The 18,601-nt window shown below is 42.2% G+C and overlaps 1 protein-coding gene across 5 annotated transcripts in view; it reads right to left on the bottom strand.

The window, feature by feature from the left end:
* The window catches only part of LOC118162674 (sodium channel protein type 5 subunit alpha-like), a 208,240-nt gene that overhangs the window by 19,925 nt on the left and 169,714 nt on the right, over window positions 1–18,601 (bottom strand). For all 5 annotated transcript variants that reach the window (XM_035318995.1, XM_035318990.1, XM_035318992.1 and 2 more), the window contains 2 exons: window positions 17,819–17,992; window positions 3,384–3,506 (listed from right to left, as the gene is read on the bottom strand). In XM_035318995.1, the coding sequence (XP_035174886.1) occupies window positions 3,384–3,506; window positions 17,819–17,992 (297 nt within the window). The remainder of the gene's footprint in view (window positions 1–3,383; window positions 3,507–17,818; window positions 17,993–18,601) is intronic.

Raw genomic sequence — 18,601 nt, 5'->3', positions numbered from 1 at the left:
AGCGGTCCCAATCCCTAAGTCCCTCTTAGCTGCTGTTTTCCAAGAAATGTCCCTAGAGTGACCTACTTTCCTGCTCCCGCGATGTATGATGTGTGTGGTTTTATTAAAATGCATGTTGCACAACTGATCTGGTTTTCACTGTGATCCAGATCAGTCAGTATAATTCCCTTATCTGTAATATCACTTACTACCCCACTCACTTTGTGTCCTGTCAGCAAAGATTTTACATTTTCTTCCAGATGCTGAAGTCTAGATTAAGGACAGTTCTTACTGTGAAGAATCCCTCACCCTGGGACACTCATCACTGAATTAACAATGTCATCACTATTTACAATTACGATTTTGAGATCCACCATCCATTTTAAGTTAATTTAAAGTGTTTACTTGGCTTGATACAAAGCTCATGCTTTTTATCACAACGTCCCATGGTATCAGATTCCTCTCTGAAATCTAAGGATATTATATCAGCACAGTTACCATCATCAGCATAATTTGTAATCAAATCAAAGGACTGTATCAATTTCACAAGATCTATTCCCATGAAATCATGCTAACTAGCATTAATTATGCTATTTCTTTCCTGCATGTATCTTGTAGCAGCCTCACTATGACTTTGCCTAGTATCAGTTTCACATTAAACAGTCTATAATACACCCATTTATCCTTTTGAAATACTGCAATAACCTTCCTTGCTGGGAATAGCCTTGTGGAGAAGTGGAACCTCTGGAAATAATTCCCTAATGGGCAAGAGATGGGGAGACCTGGAGACTGCACGACCTGGGGCACGCGGACGTAGGCTAAATTACTGTGGGCATGGTTTGGAAAAAAGTGGTGGCTGATGGGCGGTGGCAGCAAATGCACGACATGACTGGTCCTAAGGTATCCTTATATACTGAGTGTATTCACTAAAGTGTTGTTTCTGGGGGACAGAGGGGCAGGACGGCCTTCTGTCTTATTCTGCAGACCTCTCTGATGGGATGAGGGGTGCCAACACACATTTACTTCCAACACACAGGTCACTGGCCATCCATCAAAGTGCTACTCCGTGCCTTAGCCTCAGGACCAGTTGTTTCCAAAATTTAGGTATATGAATTACGTCTTTTACTGCAGTGAAAACTTTCTTGCTTCTGCTCTTGCCATACAGAAATCCTTGAGTTATTCAAGAAAAAGATTTTATACTAGAGCAAACTCTTATTATTTCCTCACTGTTGGTGTTTGCTTCTCAACATTGTCATGATTTAATCCATCACTGTGCTGGCAATTTTCCTGTGCATTCTGGAGCATATGAACTCCTAATAATAAAAGGTCTAACTGTCCCTAGTTGTGTTAAGTGTGGTTAGACACACCAAAAATAAAGTGATTTGATTTTCCAATAGCACGTATTCTCAATTACACTTCATCATAGTTTACAAGCTAATTCACTACCTCTGGTAGCTCAGAAAGACTGAATACATTTCAGCTGCAGCAACAGTACAGGGAGGAAAAGTGATGTTGAGTCAGGCACTGGGGGCAGTGACAACTATGGAGGTGTTTGTAAGGAATCTTGCTGGGCTGATGCTGCACCATGTGTCTATGCCATGTAGGATCTCCACCAAGCCAACCTCTTGCTGTTCTCAGAGAACCTCTCAGAGATGTGAGCATTTTCACATTAGCTCTTTCCTATTTCAGTTTCTTGATCTTCCAATGCTTTGCTCTAGTCTGCCCACTGCTTTTAAGTTTGAATCCAATTTAATTAAGCTGACACAAAGTCACGAGGGAGCATTCTTATGGCAGCTTAGAGTACGTTAAAGGGGTTTCGCTTGAACTTGCAAATCCACCAGTAAAAGCTAAGCCTTCATAAGCCAAATTTAAATTGATTTGAGGAGTCCACACCCAAATCACTCTGGTAGTTAAAGAAGTTCAGCTTTTGCAGAAACCAACTTTTATTCAACCACGTATGTTTCATAAAGACGGAGTGAGGTCATCAGATGGCCTAAGACTGAGACCTTTATAAACATCAGTACTGCAACATCACTTTGTACCAGCTGAGGATCTGCAGTTTGCTTTTGTTCTATATTACGAAAAACCTTTACAAGATTGCCTGTGTTTGTTGGAAGGGGTGCGGTGAACAAACAATGCAGGTCTGAGTGCGCAGACGAATAGAGCCTTTTGAATCTTTTTGTTTTAATACTAACATAGATGACAGTGGTCTGCAGTTACATTTTTCTGATCTTCATCCACACAAATTATGTGATTTAGAGAATCTCAAGTTCTGTGGAACAAAACCTTGAAATCCTTAAATTTGGTCATTGACAGAACAGGCAAACCATGGGTATCACCAGGCTTCCTGGGTTGTCTCACATGTTAGGCTCTCCTAGCCTTCTGCCTGTTTTACTGCAATGGTATTGCAATGACAACATTGAATTGCAAGGAATTCCATGCATGAACTACATTTAGTCACTGATGATTCAAACCAAAATTTTTGCCTATGCAAGATTTTGCCCTGAATTTTGCCTATGCAAAATTTTACCCTGAATATACCTCAGTATAAAAGCTGAGGCTTCTTTGGCCTAGTAGAGAGACGTGAGCTCTCCAGAGAGAATGTGGGTTGTCTTATGTGGAATTTTGTCACAGATTGGCTTTATCTTGCTATGCAATCTGCAAGTAGCAATTAGCAGTAACCTCAGCTCATACAGAAGATAGTTCTCACCTTTTGCAGGTCATGCATGGTGCAAAGAATTAAACAAAGCATCCATCTAGACTGTGATTGATTATTGCAGGTAGGCTTACAGTGAGGTATGCCGTGCTGATATAGCCATACCACAAAGGAGTGAGAAAGCAGAGAAATAGATCCACAAGACAGAATAACAAACACAAGCTACATAGTTTTAATGTTAGTCCTGATATTACACATTAAAACTCTTATCTGTTCAAAGGAAATACTTTGTGTATTTATTCATTTGCTTTCCATATCTTTGGCAATTCTAATTTCTGCTTGAATTATCAGTGAAAAAGTCCGTAAGAACTTCCCCAGTCAGTCTTATTTTAATACACGTCAAAGGCAGGGAGCAAACTTGTAACTTGGTTATTCCCCTGGTATGCCTTATAATTGAGAGGTAATTGTTAGCCAGATGCTTCCTCAGCCAAAAAGCTGGTTTTTGAAGTGAAATATGACAAGTTAGGCAGCAGGATTAGTTTATCATGAAATCCACCAGAGGATAAAGCTGTAACGATACAATTGTAATCAAGACAAAGGAGGGATTTCTGATTTTGTTGTTTTGATGCAGCGTTATCAGTCAATTCCTTTGGCAGACAAAATGAAGACAAAACCAACTGCAACAGGGCCCCGTTCCATGCTTGTTGTCATGCATTTCAGCTTTGATCGGTGCTTTATGTACTCTTACCCTCATGCCTTCAAATCGTGACAATGCTCTTAAAGGTCTCAGAGCTCGGAGGGTCCTGAGGGATTTAATGGGGCCCATCTCGGAGTATCCAAGCGTGTTGGCTATGAGGCTTATTAAGGAAACCTGAATGGAGACACAAAGCAAAAACCCAATCTATTAGTATGCTTCTGCCATTTTCCTTCTCTTCTGACTTTCCTTCCTGAAAAGAAACAGATGGTTAGTGAACAGTGGAAAAAAAACACCTTAAGTGGAAGCTATTAAATTAGACCAATATGCAAAAAAAAAAAAAAAGATGTTTTTACATCCATGCATATGCAGAACTCTTACCAACTCACAAAATCTTTGTTTCCAGTTTAACACAAATTTTTATGGAAAGGCATTTTCAAAGATGTCAGTTTTCTTTTAACTAAGCACACAGAAATCCTCTTAACTTCAGCTTGCACGAAGTGGATGAGAAAAGAGATCACCATTACAAAACCAGCACTCTGTGACACCCATGCTGTAGTTTCCTGTATGCTTCCCAAGGTGTGTGTGCATCTCCCAGTATTAAAGATATGATGAGTCATGTAAGTGCTATAATTTAGGGCTTTCCAGATGAAAGCACCTGTAAGATCTAACCATTTCCAGCAGTGATAAAAGATCTTAGCTTTACCATTCAATTATCCATCTTACACTTACTGATTAGAAAACAAGCCTGCTAGATTGCTGAGAGATTTGATTTAATATCACAGGCTCTAAAAGAATTCTGTTCATGACTTTTGATTCTGCACTTTTTCACTTTACTCTGGTTCCTGTTCAGCCACTAAAGGCGAAGGAAACTCAACAGGTGCTCAGCATTAAGGTTCATTCCTCTCAAATACTATTTATTTGAAATAAACTTTGTACTATTTCCAACTCTGGAGGAAGCACGGAAGGGTATCAGGCACAGGACTGGACCCTGGATGAACCGAATGGTAGTTGCAATTGTGGGTCAGATGAGCAGACACAGGGAGGAGCTGGGGTTTGTGTCCTCAGATCAGTGTGCACAACCTGAATCCTTACCGAGCAGGGAGCGAGAAACAAACAGCTTTCCAGAACCATTGGTGTCTTGCCAAATTGTATGTATTAGGAAAGGAACCAAAATGAATCTCCACATGTTATAATAAGTTATTTTCTTAGAAGAATGAGACCTATACACACTGCTCACCACAGTTCCCTTACTCCATTACCATGATAGGGTTGAACAAATAGCTGAAATAAAATGGGAGTATCTCACATTCACTGTGTGCCAAGCTTACCTGGAAGAAATATGTTTTATTGCCATTTTAAAGATAGAAGCTAAGTCTAAATCTGGGATACTTCTACCGTATATGAAAAATAGGTACTTAATGTAAAACAAACAAACAAACAAAAAAACTTGAGGCTCCCTCTTGAAGATGGACAATTCTGGTGGGAAATCATTCTATCTATTAAAGGATGGGATTAATTTTTCTCTGAATCCCATGAGGTTTGTGATAAGGCCACAAGGTTTGCGATGTGTCCCATATGGAGCAGCCTTTCTCCTTAACACATATTCATTTATGTACAAGTGCTGTCTGCATACCTAAGCATTTCTGTCAAATTGCTCAAATTGTTATTTACCTATTGATGGCTTTATTGTGGCATGCGTGTAACAGCAAGCTGAATGGCAGAAGGTCTCAGAGACATCATGCCAGGGCTGGGTGCAATGGGCTGGATATCTGTCGGGACAAGACAGCCCAGTGCTGCAGAGGACGAAGCGGCACAGAGGCTGACTGTCACACTTCAGCATGTCACCCTTTAACAAGATGTGACACAAACTCACCTCCTGTGTTCAGACCCAGCAGCTGATGCAGAAGGAAGGTCTTAATATAACATTTTTGCATTTTAGTGGTGCATTTTAGTGCTGTAACACCACAGAAGACGGGCAGGCTGGATTCAAGGTCTGATTTTGTAAGACCCTTATACATTGGGGAGGTAATGTCACCAGTAAAGTCACAAAGTATCCTTTGCTTCCATGTCTCAGGAAGCACCTGAACCCATGATATGATGATGATGCCTAAGAAGTTATTTTACAGCAAGTTACATTATAGTTTTCACATATTCATTAGTAATGCTTTAATTTCTCCTGAATTCTTCTCAGCCAACACTCACAGATAAATATGAAAATCTGAGTTTAACTTCACAAACCATTTTAAACTCACCAATTTTTCCAAACTGAGGCAGCACCCATTTTCTGTCTTCCCTATTTCTTCCCAGCCTTGATTACAACCAATACTCCAAAGCTGCATTAATATACAGCCCAAAGCCTACTCCTTTTGTTTACTCTCCCCATTGAGTTTAATGAGAACATTGTCTAAAGATGGGGAAAGGGCTGAAGGATGTCTAATAGCAGGAAGGAAATGCACAACACACTCATAAACTAGAGCTGTACAACTAAGGCCTCTTAAAATTGTAATATAATTGGCAGGATTGAGATATCATGCTAAGGAGGCAACTCAGCGACATGTATTTCTGTCCTTGGTGGAGAGCTGAGTGCAGAAAATGGCTTTAACCCCACAAAACCCTGGAGCTCCCCATACAGAAAGGCTAGAGGTATAAGAAAAAAACGTTATGATTAGTGACAGGGCCAAGATCTCTACATTCACACATTACAAGGCGAGCTCATTCACTTTAAAATGAATGTACAGATTTAAAATAAAATGAATCATTACAGAACACTCAACACCTTCTTTGCTAGCTTTACCCAGTGATTAAAAGTAGATCTTTTCAAAGTTTTCAAACTGCCCTGGTGTGTGATTCTACACGCCTCCTCCTTCCTCCCAGATTTATGTCCTGCAGCTCTCCTTTCTCTCAAGAGGATTCCTGCTCAAATCCTGCAGGACCAGCCCTCAGGTCTGAGCAGGTTACCGTTTTCTCTGGAGTGCCATAAATGTCACCCTGAAACACATCACAGGTGCTGCAGCCCTCCTGACACAGATTTACGCAGCATTAGATATCTGTTCAGAGGATTAGGCCATGAAGCTGTGTGATATTTGGCAAAGATTTACAAGGCTGGAGTCAGAACGGAGTTTGAGACAACTTGTTTAAATGCTCATCTGTTTGTTTTGAAGGTATCCCTGTCAAGTATTATTTATAGGAGAATCACTAGCACAGAGGCTTGGCCATGTAGACTTGATTAAAAGTGACCCAGAAGGCTATTTTTAGGGAAAAAAAATCAAGCAGTTTTCAAAATTGGTGCTGACTGTCCCACATAATCATAGCAAAAGGTGCAGTCAGCAGTTTCTGTAACTCCTAAACCAGGAGGACCAGATTCTGGTCCTCCTAAATCACCGTATGGGATCCTGCCTCTACAGACATTAATGGCATGGGTCCCATCAGTTCCATGGGCTGGGATTTCAATCCCATGGCAGCTCTTCTCTTTTGTCTTCCTCAGATCATCTCAGCACAGCCCAGCAAGATCTCAGCCTCAATGCTCTCAGCAAACTCCTAAAGATCATTCCACCCTGAGGGAGGCAGTTTTTACCACCCAGCTCAATAGCATGGTTAAGTTTCCCAGCAAATCACAGTCTCCAGGCAAAGCCAGGGTTGATGCTACCTTCCCACCATGGCTTCTTCTTGTCACTGTAGAAGGTGGCATTTGAGCTCTCTCCTATCCTAGAACGTAGGGAAAATTGTCAGCTCTGTTCCTCACTTTCTTTTCCCATATATCGTTTCAACTATATATGTACAAATGCATCTAAAACCCAGAATTTCTATACGTAATTTGTTTAGGTATATTTCCTTTGCTGGGGAGAATGACAGACTTTGAAGGAGTTTGCACGGCAGCCTCTTGGAGCTGAGTAAAGGGAGAGATAAATGAACACCACATCTTTCATTTTTGCCATTTTCAGTGTTATGCTCAAGAAAAAATAAAAATAAAAGTGAGAGCTTTTAAATCTTGTGACTGCATTGAACACCAGAAATGACAGCCATGAGGATTACCAGGCACATGCATGGTGTTGTGAAAGCAAACCTGCTGTCCCCTCTGTGGCTTAGAAGCATGGGCCTGGAGTACCCATTGTATGGCATTCACAGGTATTTCCAGGGCAAAATTGAGGAGAATCAATGAATTTAGGCCACTAGAAAACAAGCAATGGTCTCTAGAGAGATCTCAAGAAACTAGCCTCACTGATAACTCTTCAAAGTTATAGCTAACATGCTTCTAATGAGAATAACGTCTGAATTTCTTAGTCAGTTTGACAATGCACTACTAGATTATATTTGACCAAAAATGTTTTTGTCCCGGAATCAGGACATTTTGAAAGTAATGGTCACTCTTTTAGGTTTACCGTTTTAATGAGATATTATCATTCTTGAGGTGAGAAATACAACTCATCTGTTTGCAGCCAGGTGTCACACATTTAGTATTAATCTCCCACTGTGCTCAGTGTTGTCTCCACAAATTGGCCATGGTGTTCCCTGCATCCATCTGAGAGAAGCAAAGTGGTAGGGACAGCAGTGATATCTTTGGAAAATGCATCAGCTTCTTCCCACGAGGTGGAATTACGGTGTGCTTCTTTTAGCTATCACATGTTTCAAGCGCCTTGATGAACTCCACAGGGAGCACATTGGTGCTCACATAATTCATGAGTTAACATATATGCAGCATTTCTTGGACTACTGAAATTACAAACACAAATGTAAAGTTATAGAATAGCTATATATGTCTTCACTATCTGACAGTGACTTCAGAATCGTAACTGATACAAACCCCAGTAAAGCTGTCAAAAGAGAATTTTAAGGCTGCAGGAAAAAAAAAAAAATCACAGAGTAGGAAGTGCCATAACGCAGCCTCCCTTCAGCACACACAGGGGAAAGAGTCTTTAATCAAGGAGACAGACTCTTTTACCCACGGAGCTATTGCATTTATAACAGTCGTGAAGTTACCTCCCATACGTGTAGACCTTAATAGCACATTAGGGGCATGCACACCCTACCCAGGCAACCTGGCTGGTGCCAGAGGGCACAGTCTTTGGGAGCAGCATTTCACCTGAGGCTGACAGAGTTTCCTATAGCAAGGAGGTGGATTTGAGCTGCTGTAGGAGCCAGCCCTTCCCTTTTGGCATTCCTTCTCACCAGCCTAAAAGCACATCCTTACGGATAACCACTGAGCTTCCCCTGCACCAAGCTGGAAGGGGACCTAAGCAGTGCGCTGCTGCCCAGCCATAGACTGCATCGTCATATTGAGTCACATCACCCCCAAGATGAATTAATAGCAGAGACCAAGGAACAAGTTGTTCTGTCTGGGAAGCAGTAAAAATACCCCTTGGGAGGTAATTTAAAGCCTAAAACCAGTAAGAACAAGAAAAACCCCTAATAGCTACATACCCCATAAGCTGCTGTCTGGGAGAGGAGCACAGACCCCCATCCTGGTTAAGGCCACAGCACACTTTATGCAGGTGAGGATTTCATGAAATTAACCTGCTTGCTCAAATGAGAGGGGAGGAAGCAGGAGAAGAAAAGGCCATCCAAAAGGGAACACAGCAGCTGAGCTGAAAGCTCTGGCCACTTATTTAAATAAGCAGTTTCAGCTAATGCAGGCCCCCAGTGCTTTCAAATAGCTTTTTATGTGCCCCAGGAACACCTGTCTCTCTCTAATTGTGCTTAAAAAAAAAAAAAAAAAAAAAAAAAAAAAGAGAGCTTGGATTACTTCAGGTGCCTCTTTTCCTCTTCCACCCAGGCTGGCTTCTCCAAGTGGCAACTCAGTGTCTCTAAAGGCAAGGCCCATGGTCCCCAGCTGGCCCTTTTCATTTGAAAAGGAACAAAGCTAGGTCTGTGCCCCAAATGCATACTGAGAGAGAAAACTACAGGGAAGGAGGAATTTGCAAATACAATTCAAATATCTGGAGCTTCTCTTGCCTCTCTGAAATACACTCAGGAGAAAACAGCTTGTAATGAGGTTGGTGTTCCCTCTACCACGTACCATTTCTGAGCAGAGGTTTATTATCGCCTTAATCTTTTCTCATATCTATTTACCCTTTTGCTTGGGCATTGCATTTTCAGCCTCACAGCTGCCTAACTGCATGACTGCACCTGCAGATCCAGGAACTGCATCATAGGAATGAAGGGCAAAAAGGTAAAGGAAAAGTCTTTAAATTAGGAGGCTAGAGAGACTAAGGTGCCCTGCACGAAATCCCCACCTCTGCTGCCTGCTTCCTTGAACCACAACCCTCCTGTTCAGGTGGGGACCAGGGACCCCTGAGGGCAGCTCTGGAGCTGGTCCATGGCACGGAGACGAGTGTGTCTGCAAATGAATTAACAGAGGGCTGCCCTCATCGGCAGCAGGCAGGTTACTGCTCTGGAGTGCTCTCATGTACGGTAACATGATGGGATACATGAGTGCTTAGGTTAATTATAAACAAAAAATTATCTCCTGGAAAGCCAGACACTACTTCTTATAACTCAGGTTAAAGGAGGCTTTCACATCATCCACTCAGGCTTTTTTTTTTTTTTTTTTCCTACAAGGCATTTCCTCTTTTTAAAAAAAAAATGCTTTTCCCCATCCAACACTCAAACTAAGGCTGTGAAAGTCTATTAATATTCCATCTTCTCAGCTTGTTTCCTGCTCCTTGTGTCCACGCTTTTTGAGGCAATGTTTCCCTTGTAGAGGTCAGCCTCATTGCAAACAGCATGTGCCGCTCCTGTTGGCATAAACGCTTTTAAATAAATCATTCCTGCATCCTAATTGCTTCCTGGTGGTTTCCAGAAGAACCTCTTTACGTCTTGCTGTTCTCTTAATCTGTCACCTCCTTTACACCTGCTCAGGCTTTTCTAACAGCTCCCGTGAATTCCCAAGGCAGATGGCTGCGAATCAAGAATTAAACCCCAGCTAATTTCCAAGGGTGAGCCAAACAACCCGCTGCTGTCTTCTTGCATCCAGCCAGATAGCAAAGGGCTTGGCTGCCCTTTGGGCTTCTTCCCACCCCAGCCACTTGGAATGGGGTTTCAGGCTTTCTCAGTCCACCTTTTTGCAGACTTTGCAAGACCAAAGTCTTGCACCTTTGCCAGACCTCTGGGTCCCGTTTACCAGCATGGGTAGGGATGGCAGAAGTATTGCTGTGACTTCTGGGGACCATAGGATGCCCCTCAATCCACCAGACGTCATCCTGGAATCGAACCCTTCCTCCCTTTACTGCAGCGGTGGCTGCGTGGGTGCAGCTGCTTGAGAAAGGCTGGCATTTCTACTGGGATTTGCAACAAAAGAATTTCTTCATTGTCAGCTCCGTTCTGCTTCTCATCCAGGCGCCGTGCAGAGACAGCCTTGATTTAGGGCAGCTGAACAGGAATGATATTCCCCCCTTCAAAAGATCTGTGAAAACACCGCCCGATGCATCCCAGGGTACCCTCTTGATGCTGACTGCTGCTGTCAGGTTGTGGACGGGGATGCGCTTGATTATTGTTTGTTATCTGAAGATAGCATTGTAATGCCGGGGGTGTGCACGGTGATTGCTGAGAGAACATTTCCCTGGGGTTCAGCCCCATCGGATGTGCTCCGCTGCCATCGCTGCTGGTGGGAGCTGAGGTGCTGAGCCGAAGGGATGCTTATTTCTGGGCAGGATGAGGCTCAACCTTACTCAAATATGAAACAGCGCATAAGGAAAAGAGAAAAAATCTGGGTGGGTTGTTTTCACAAGGTGCAATTCTGTATTTCCTTGTTTCCCTAAAGCATTTATTTAATCAGATGGTCCAAATCAATAGGAAAAATACCAAAATTGATGTGGCAAATACAACTTGAAAAACATCTCTGCGTAGCTGAATTCTTGAACCTGACTTGGTCCTGATATTGTATTGAGGAGGCTGGGATGGAGAGAGAGCCTGACAAATTACAGGATCTCCAATTTCTGCCAAGAAGGACGCATTGCAATGGTGCCATAGCACAAGTCAGAATCCTCATCTTCATTCTCCTCAGTGCAAAGCACCCCAAACACAGTTTCACAGCCATGCCATGGTAGGAGGCCAACCCAAAATCTCTGCACCACTGGGGCACAACTTCCAAGTTTCCTCCGAAACCCTTTGATCCCCCTTTGACTGCCACCAGCCTCTTTGGCAGCCCCTTCACCTCTGGCCATTCTGGACGGAGCCTCAAGGGTGGTGGTGGTCAGCAGCAGCTGGTCTTAAGGTGCTGGTCACCGGGGAGGAGAACCATAGGACAGAGCTCCTCCAACCCTGTTGGACTGCTACATAAGGTCCACGTTTCCCTCCCAAACTGATCCTCCACCCAAGGAAGGAACTATATTCCTCTACAAGGAATTTGGCTGCTATGCTCACACCCATGGAAAGGGCCAGGCAGGCTGCACGCGAGGGCTCGAGGCTCAAATATCCATTATTTTATTTTAAAGGATGTTCTTCTAAAAAGGGCCATTGAAACATGCTCCATCTTTAAATAACTTTGAGAAGTAAAAACAGTTGGTAATTCAGTTCAGCACAATCTGAGCTGAGCTGGGCTTTTTACACCCCTTTCAAAAGCTGAAATTCTCCCTTTATATCAAATTCTTCATATTTTAACCATTTTACAACATTTAGGCAGGCAGTAAGCTAGGTTCGCTGCTGGACTTTTCTCCTCACCTTCACTAACCGTCCCTTTTCCTCTGGCTGCAGCATTCTTTGCCGTGCTATGCCTTGCCTGAAATCCAGCTTGCACTTCCACTTGGCAAAGCTGGGCTGCTCTCCTTTTAGCATCTATGTGGTAACTAACATGAGGTGCAAACCAAGATAAGAAAATACATTTGGATGTTTTCACATGTGTTATGTTGAGATAAAGCATGGGGAGGCAGAAGGGAGATTTACAGTGTCCGCTGACCTGCTAACACACATTAAAACTGCTTATCTCATCTTCATGTGGAATTTTTTTTTTTTTTAATTTTTTTTTCTTTTTTTTTCTTTGAAACAAGGCTCCCTGGCTTATGGAGAGGGATTCTCTTTTCTCTTTAGTTAGCTGGGAGGTTTATGTCATTGGCAGAAGCCCAGAAGAATGTGCACTGAGACATCTTCAAAAATCCCACAAGAGCATTTGCTTTGAAGAACTGGAAGGAAACCAGTCAAAAACCTGCTCTGAGGTAATAATGCTCGGCTGTAACCTGAGGATTTTCAATAGCTCATAGAGAGCGCTAATAAATTCACTCATAAACTGTTTCTCCAAGTGACAGGCTGTATTATTTTTACTCTACCTTGGCTGTATTTTTGTCATTCTGTTCCCGTGTGCTTTTCCAAACAGAAACTAGATGAAATCCACATGCTTTTAAGATACTTTCCAAAGAATACAAATTGGATTTCAGTGCTGTTTGGGAGCAATTCATTACAGCAGATTGTGTAATTACTGGTAAGGCAAACAGAAATCACCTTGCTAATCAACAGGGAATACAGATGGAAAAAACAATTAAAGTAATCATAAGCCATCAATATTTACTTCACACAGCAAGTTTTTAATTGTCACTTAAAGACAATCCAACACAAGGGCATAATTTAATTCAATTCAATTTTCAGCTAGGGATAGAAAGACTGCTAAAATTGTTCGTCTCAAACCCAAAGATTATTAGCTGTTTTTTAACTTGTCTGGCAGTGAAGTATTCTAAGTAGAAATCTTAGAGCAAGTGCTTTCCAGGAAACTATCTTGGAAAATATATTGTCTGTATTTTTTAACCATTCATTGAAAACGAAGGTGTGTTTAATGACTGAACATCCATGAGTGGTTCTCAAGCACGCAGACAGGAAATTTGGCAGCAAATGGGATATTTGGAAAGGTGCTCAATGGGGAACACAGATCTCTAAGTACAAACTCAGCAGTGCACAGGCAAAGATCAGAAACCTGTTCTGTTATAACCATTCACCAAAAGGGACAACGAACCCCTACATCTTATTTTACTATCATGAAAGTGTCGACGAATCCTTTCCTCCTGGGCTTGCTGGATAACTCACTTGAGATGCCTGGCCTCCAAATCCACACTGCTGAGCCTTGCTTGAACTATTTTGCAGGCAGAAATGCTGCTTGCAGCTGTTGTGAGCCCCAGCCTCCTCGGCAGTGGAGCAGGCTGATGGGGAAAAGGGCTGAAAGGAGAGATCTCTCTCTGTGGTGGCTCAGCTGGAGAAAAAACCTGGTGGGGCATCAGGGCAGAGGTTGGGACCTATAGAGCATCTTCCCCTCCCTGCTACAGGATGGAGCTTTAGGGGCCATTGCTGAAGAGGACTGAAAAGGAAGGAGACTTTAAAAATCACTTTAGGAAATACCCTTTCCAAACACCAAATCTTGCAAGATGTGATAATCCTAGAAAGAACTTGTGGAGAAACTCTCACATCCCCTTATCTCTGAAATCAGTAAACAACAATCTTTTTTTTTTTTTTTTTTTTTAAAGCCTCGATTGGAACTAACTTTTGGTCAATTAAATGGAACAGAAAAGCTGCAATGGAGATGATGGATTTGCGATAATGGACTTTTGTAGAGAAATGACATTGGTGCCCACTTAAGAGGATTTTCCTGTGTATGCCACAGGCCATGAAACCTGCCTGTGAGTTTTTTCCAAGCGTTGTTACTAATGAGTTAAGGCTGTTACATCCCCTTGCTGAGAGCTTTCCCATGATAGCTGCAGGGTAGTAGTCTCTCCCCTTCACCTCCAGTGCATGATCAGCAAGCGAAGAAGCTGCTGACTGCAAACACCTCCACCCTTTGAATGATGCTGAGCTCCAGACCGGTGCCTTCCCTGAACTGACCACTGCAAAGGAATAATCTGCCTGCTGTCGACAGAGACCGGGGCATCGCTCAGAATTAATTGGCTGAAGCTCAAACTAGATAAGCTCGAGATAATATTTATAGGTCAGAGGAAACAATTGAAAGCAACATCAAACGTGATACCAGCAGGCACGACCGGAGGAGTTTATCTGCTCCCTGCTTTAAAACCCAACTGTCTCTGCCTGTCGCGGGACTCGCCTGGTTGAGAGCAGTTTTCATAAACATTTGTTCTGAATGCCATGCGCCTTCGTCTCTGGCCAAGTTTGTACTTCTTGTTTAATCTGCTGAGTACAAACAGGTTTTGATTGCACGAATGCTTGGGAAATATCAATTCTTTGTGAAAATATTTGCCTGTGCAGCCTAGCAAAGAGGCTTCTGCATAAACACCATTCCTGATGGTGACGGTGATGCTGATGTCTGTCTACACTTTGGATATGCTACAGTGTCTGCTTTTTTCTCATTTTAAAATAGCTGTGACTTGTTCCCGTCACACAGTTTGTGTGCATACCAAAACTACGTTTACAGTCTAGAAGTGGGTTAATTTTAAGAATACACATTATTTGCAGGGAGGTAATGTATAGATTAATGCGTTAATGCTTTTTGTTCAGAATATCCAAAATGTCTGCAGAAGTTTAAGATATCTCTTCCAAGTGCCCTAAGATGAAACAAGCCACTGTTTTGTGGTTTAATTACTCCTTTCTCCCTTCCTCCCAAAGAAATCTGTTGCAAAACTTTATTGTATTGCAATGTGTTTAAAAGCACTCTCTTTTTGTTTAGCTCTACTTGCACATTTTTTTGAGATGCAAAGGCCCATTATCAGAGATCATCCTTTAGGGATTCTACATCCAGCAAAAATAGCCCTAAGTTTGTGGATTACTGTGTGTTTTGATGTTCAGGCTGTGCGAGACAGAATTTTTGTTAGTAATCCACAATCACAAGACAGAGCCTTTGCTGCTCCACAGGCCCAAATCAGTGTCAAAGGTCTTTCACTGAGCAGAGTAAGTAAGGGGAAAAATAATAATTCTTCAGCAATGTGCTTATAAGCCCTCTGGGTTCACTTCCCATTTAGAAATAGCGAATACTTGCAAATTTTAAGATGGTTTTATGAATTATTCACAGCAGAGAAAGAGTTCTAAGTTGCATTTGTACAATGAGAAAACACAGATGATGGATGGTTCCATGTCCAATGAAAAATCAACCATCGCAGCTTGAATTTTGAATACCAATACCAAATTGCTAATGAATAATTTGCAGATCAGGAATTTTTAAGTGAATAATTTTAAACAAATAAATTTGAGAAAATCAGACAAGTGGTTCATCTGCTTCTTTTCGAGCAGCTAATTCACCCATTCACTCCCTTCTGCAGCTCAGTTGCAGTGATTTGGTTCTCAAAGGACCAAAAGAAAATGTAAATTGAAGTAAAAAGTATGCTGGAAAAAATGACAGCATGTTACTCTGCCGATTCAGAGTGGCAGGGTGTGCGAGCAATAGGCTAGGAGAAGAGCATCTGTTAAACCTGCTAAAAATATAGTACCGGTTCTCATAATCCATGTTGGCAAATGACTGTGAAGGAAATAATGGGGCATGGAGAAAAGCTTTATTAATTGAGAACACTAAAGGACAAACAATTTCCTAGAGTCAGTTAAGTAACCAAAACAACTCAAGGGTGGAACATCGTTTTGGCTAACTTGGGGGTTCCTGCAAAACCAACATTTACATGTGGGTTCAGAAAATAAAGAAGTCTAGGCCAGTGGCTTTGCTGGGGACAGGCTGTGGTCTGCCTCCCCCATAGCACTGGTTAATTCCTTGAGTGCTCTGGAAGTGGCAAGGATGTGCAGTCCCTTTCCCCAGCCCACCCGAGGCTCTCTCTGCTATCTGACATTACACTCTCAAACCCCACCATGAAAAGGCAAACATGAACCTTAAATTTTTGGGCTACGTACTGACTGCATTCTTGTATAGCTCCTATTTCAAGTGAGCTTTTTACATGGAGGACAGAATTTCAGTTCATTTCTGGTTTACTCTCTTTGGTGTTAATTAAATGCCATGCTCTATATGTACTTCTAATATGGATGGAAATAATTTAAAACTGTAAATAATACAGTAGAGCACCAAACTGCCTCAGTGAATTCACCATGCAAACTCTCGTCCCTGTCAGGAAGACCCCTACTTACAGTTATGACAATATTCAGCTCTCATCTAGCTCTTCTAGTCTCCAGAAGTTCATTATGAACATTAGCTCCAACAACAAATTCCTGGAAACCCATACAATACTTTATATGAGTCCTACTAGTCCCATTTTACAGATGGAGGAACCAAGGAAGAGAAGCGATGCCACTTGACCTAAACCACAGTAAGCACAGTTTTCAGGTTTGGGCTGTAACTTAGGAGCTGGTGGTTTCCAATTTTGTGGTTACATAATTAAACCAGGCCTTCCTTTTCTATTGAAACTAATCTGTGAAAAATAAGTGCCTTCCCTTTAAGGGGTTTCCAAGCATGTACGTGAAGAGGAATTTATGACCTACAATTTATGTAAAGAACTTCCTTTTCATAAATCAATTTATTAAAGCTCTGGAGAAGCTTCCAAAGGCTCTGATCCAGCAGGGCACTTAGACATGTCCATAACTTCAAACAAGTAAATCTCCCCATTGAAGTGCTTTTCTGGGCTGGGGCCAAAGAAAGTGCAGCTCTCCCCCGAGTCAAGGTTCAGACATAAAATGGGGGAAAAAAATAATTTATCAGAAGTTTAATAAGTTACAGTCATGGCAGAGCTCTGCTAGCCTTCCACATTAATACCCTGAGCTAATAAGAAATGGCCTCGGGGAGATAATTGCCTCCTTATTGATATGCTGTGATGAAATGTTAAACCTCATCTGGAGGATGCAGTCTTTCTGGCCTTTCTGGAATTCATCAGATCCCACATCCAGACATTGTGAAACTACAGGTCTTAGTGCTCATACTTGCTGATCTTCTGCATGGGGGTCAGACACAACTTTGGAGAGGGCATGGCAGGTTCTAGCAACACTCTTGGGGAACAAACTCCTTTTTATTCAACAATTTCTTAGCTTTAAAGATTATTCTCTCAGAAGAACTAAGTGCAGAGACATTTCATGGATTTAGAGTATTTTGTATGGTTTTGTAGTAGTGAAATCACTTCAGGTAGGGCTATTCACACCTTCTTCTGGACTCCTCCACTTGTGAATACTTGGGAGACTGAGCATCCTGCGAGGTGCTGCTGGCAGCCTCACGGGGAAGCTCTGCCAAGGACAGCTTCTCTAATCTGCTGAGACTTGTGTGTCGAGGTCATGTGCGGAGCACACGGAGGTAACCGGACCTTGTGCTAGGCAGGAATGTGGGACGAGACATTAAATGCTAAGAGAAAGAGAAAGAGCTCCTGGGGACTAGAGGGGAACGTGACTCACATTAGCAGGGTAACACCTCTGCACAGCGACATGGAGACGTTTTCTCCACCCTGGCACGCTGTGTGCTGGGGATGCACAGTCGCAAAACGATGTCTGGCGACCTCCTTCGAGGTTCACCAAAGGTTGTTACTCGGAGTCAGAGCGACAGCTGTCATTTTGCAGACACAAAGCTGCCAGACTTAACAGCCTCTCCTTATGCACACCATAAGATCACAACACGAGAAGCATCGTAGCTCCCAAATGGTACTTACATCTACAATGAGGAAGTCAAGCCAGCACCAGGCATTGGTGAAATACTTCTTGAAGCCATAAGCCACCCATTTCAAAAGCATTTCCAAGACAAAGATGTAAGTGAATATTTTGTCAGCGTATTCCAGCATGGTTTTTATGTTTTTTCGATCTTCAAGATAAATATCTTCAAAAGCCTAGAAGTGCAAAATATTGATTAAAAGCTTCTGCTGAGCGATGTTGGAAAGCATCAGTGCTGCACGTAGTCTCATTTGACAGGACATCATGTACTGGCAGTGATTTCTGATGTATTTTAATGTTACCATCAGAACGAGTGCGCAGTCATAGATAGGACTGATCCTAACCTAATAGACAGAATCCGACCCTTGCATTTAGTCAGACACGTCTTACTGCTAATGATGACAAATTGGGTTATTAACATGCTTACGCCCGTGTTACAGAGCACAGAGTTCCCTGGCTTCTGTTCAGCCATCACATTTCAGGTAGCTACAACTATCTGCCTCAAGAAATGCTCATTATTATTCACTTAACAGAGCAATTATGTTTTAAAGGTCAAGGTATCTATCTACCCATCTCATCTGTCTCCCTAACTAAGCTTGTGCAGGGCACCATCAAAAGACATTCAGCGTCTGCATCAAGTACAAGCAACTTAATAACCCTTTTAAAATATTTACGATATAAAACAATGTGCCTACTAAAATAAAACAAGTAAAGTTGTCCCGTAATTTAGCTTTCACTTTATAATGCACGTCAAATAAAAATGCAGGATCCCGGTGTCAGGGCAG

Source organism: Oxyura jamaicensis, chromosome 2, assembly GCF_011077185.1.
Source record: "Oxyura jamaicensis isolate SHBP4307 breed ruddy duck chromosome 2, BPBGC_Ojam_1.0, whole genome shotgun sequence".
Classification (NCBI taxonomy): Eukaryota; Metazoa; Chordata; class Aves; order Anseriformes; family Anatidae; genus Oxyura; species Oxyura jamaicensis.
The sequence above is the reverse complement of the archived record's forward strand: the minus strand, read 5'-3'. Positions and strand labels throughout refer to the sequence as shown.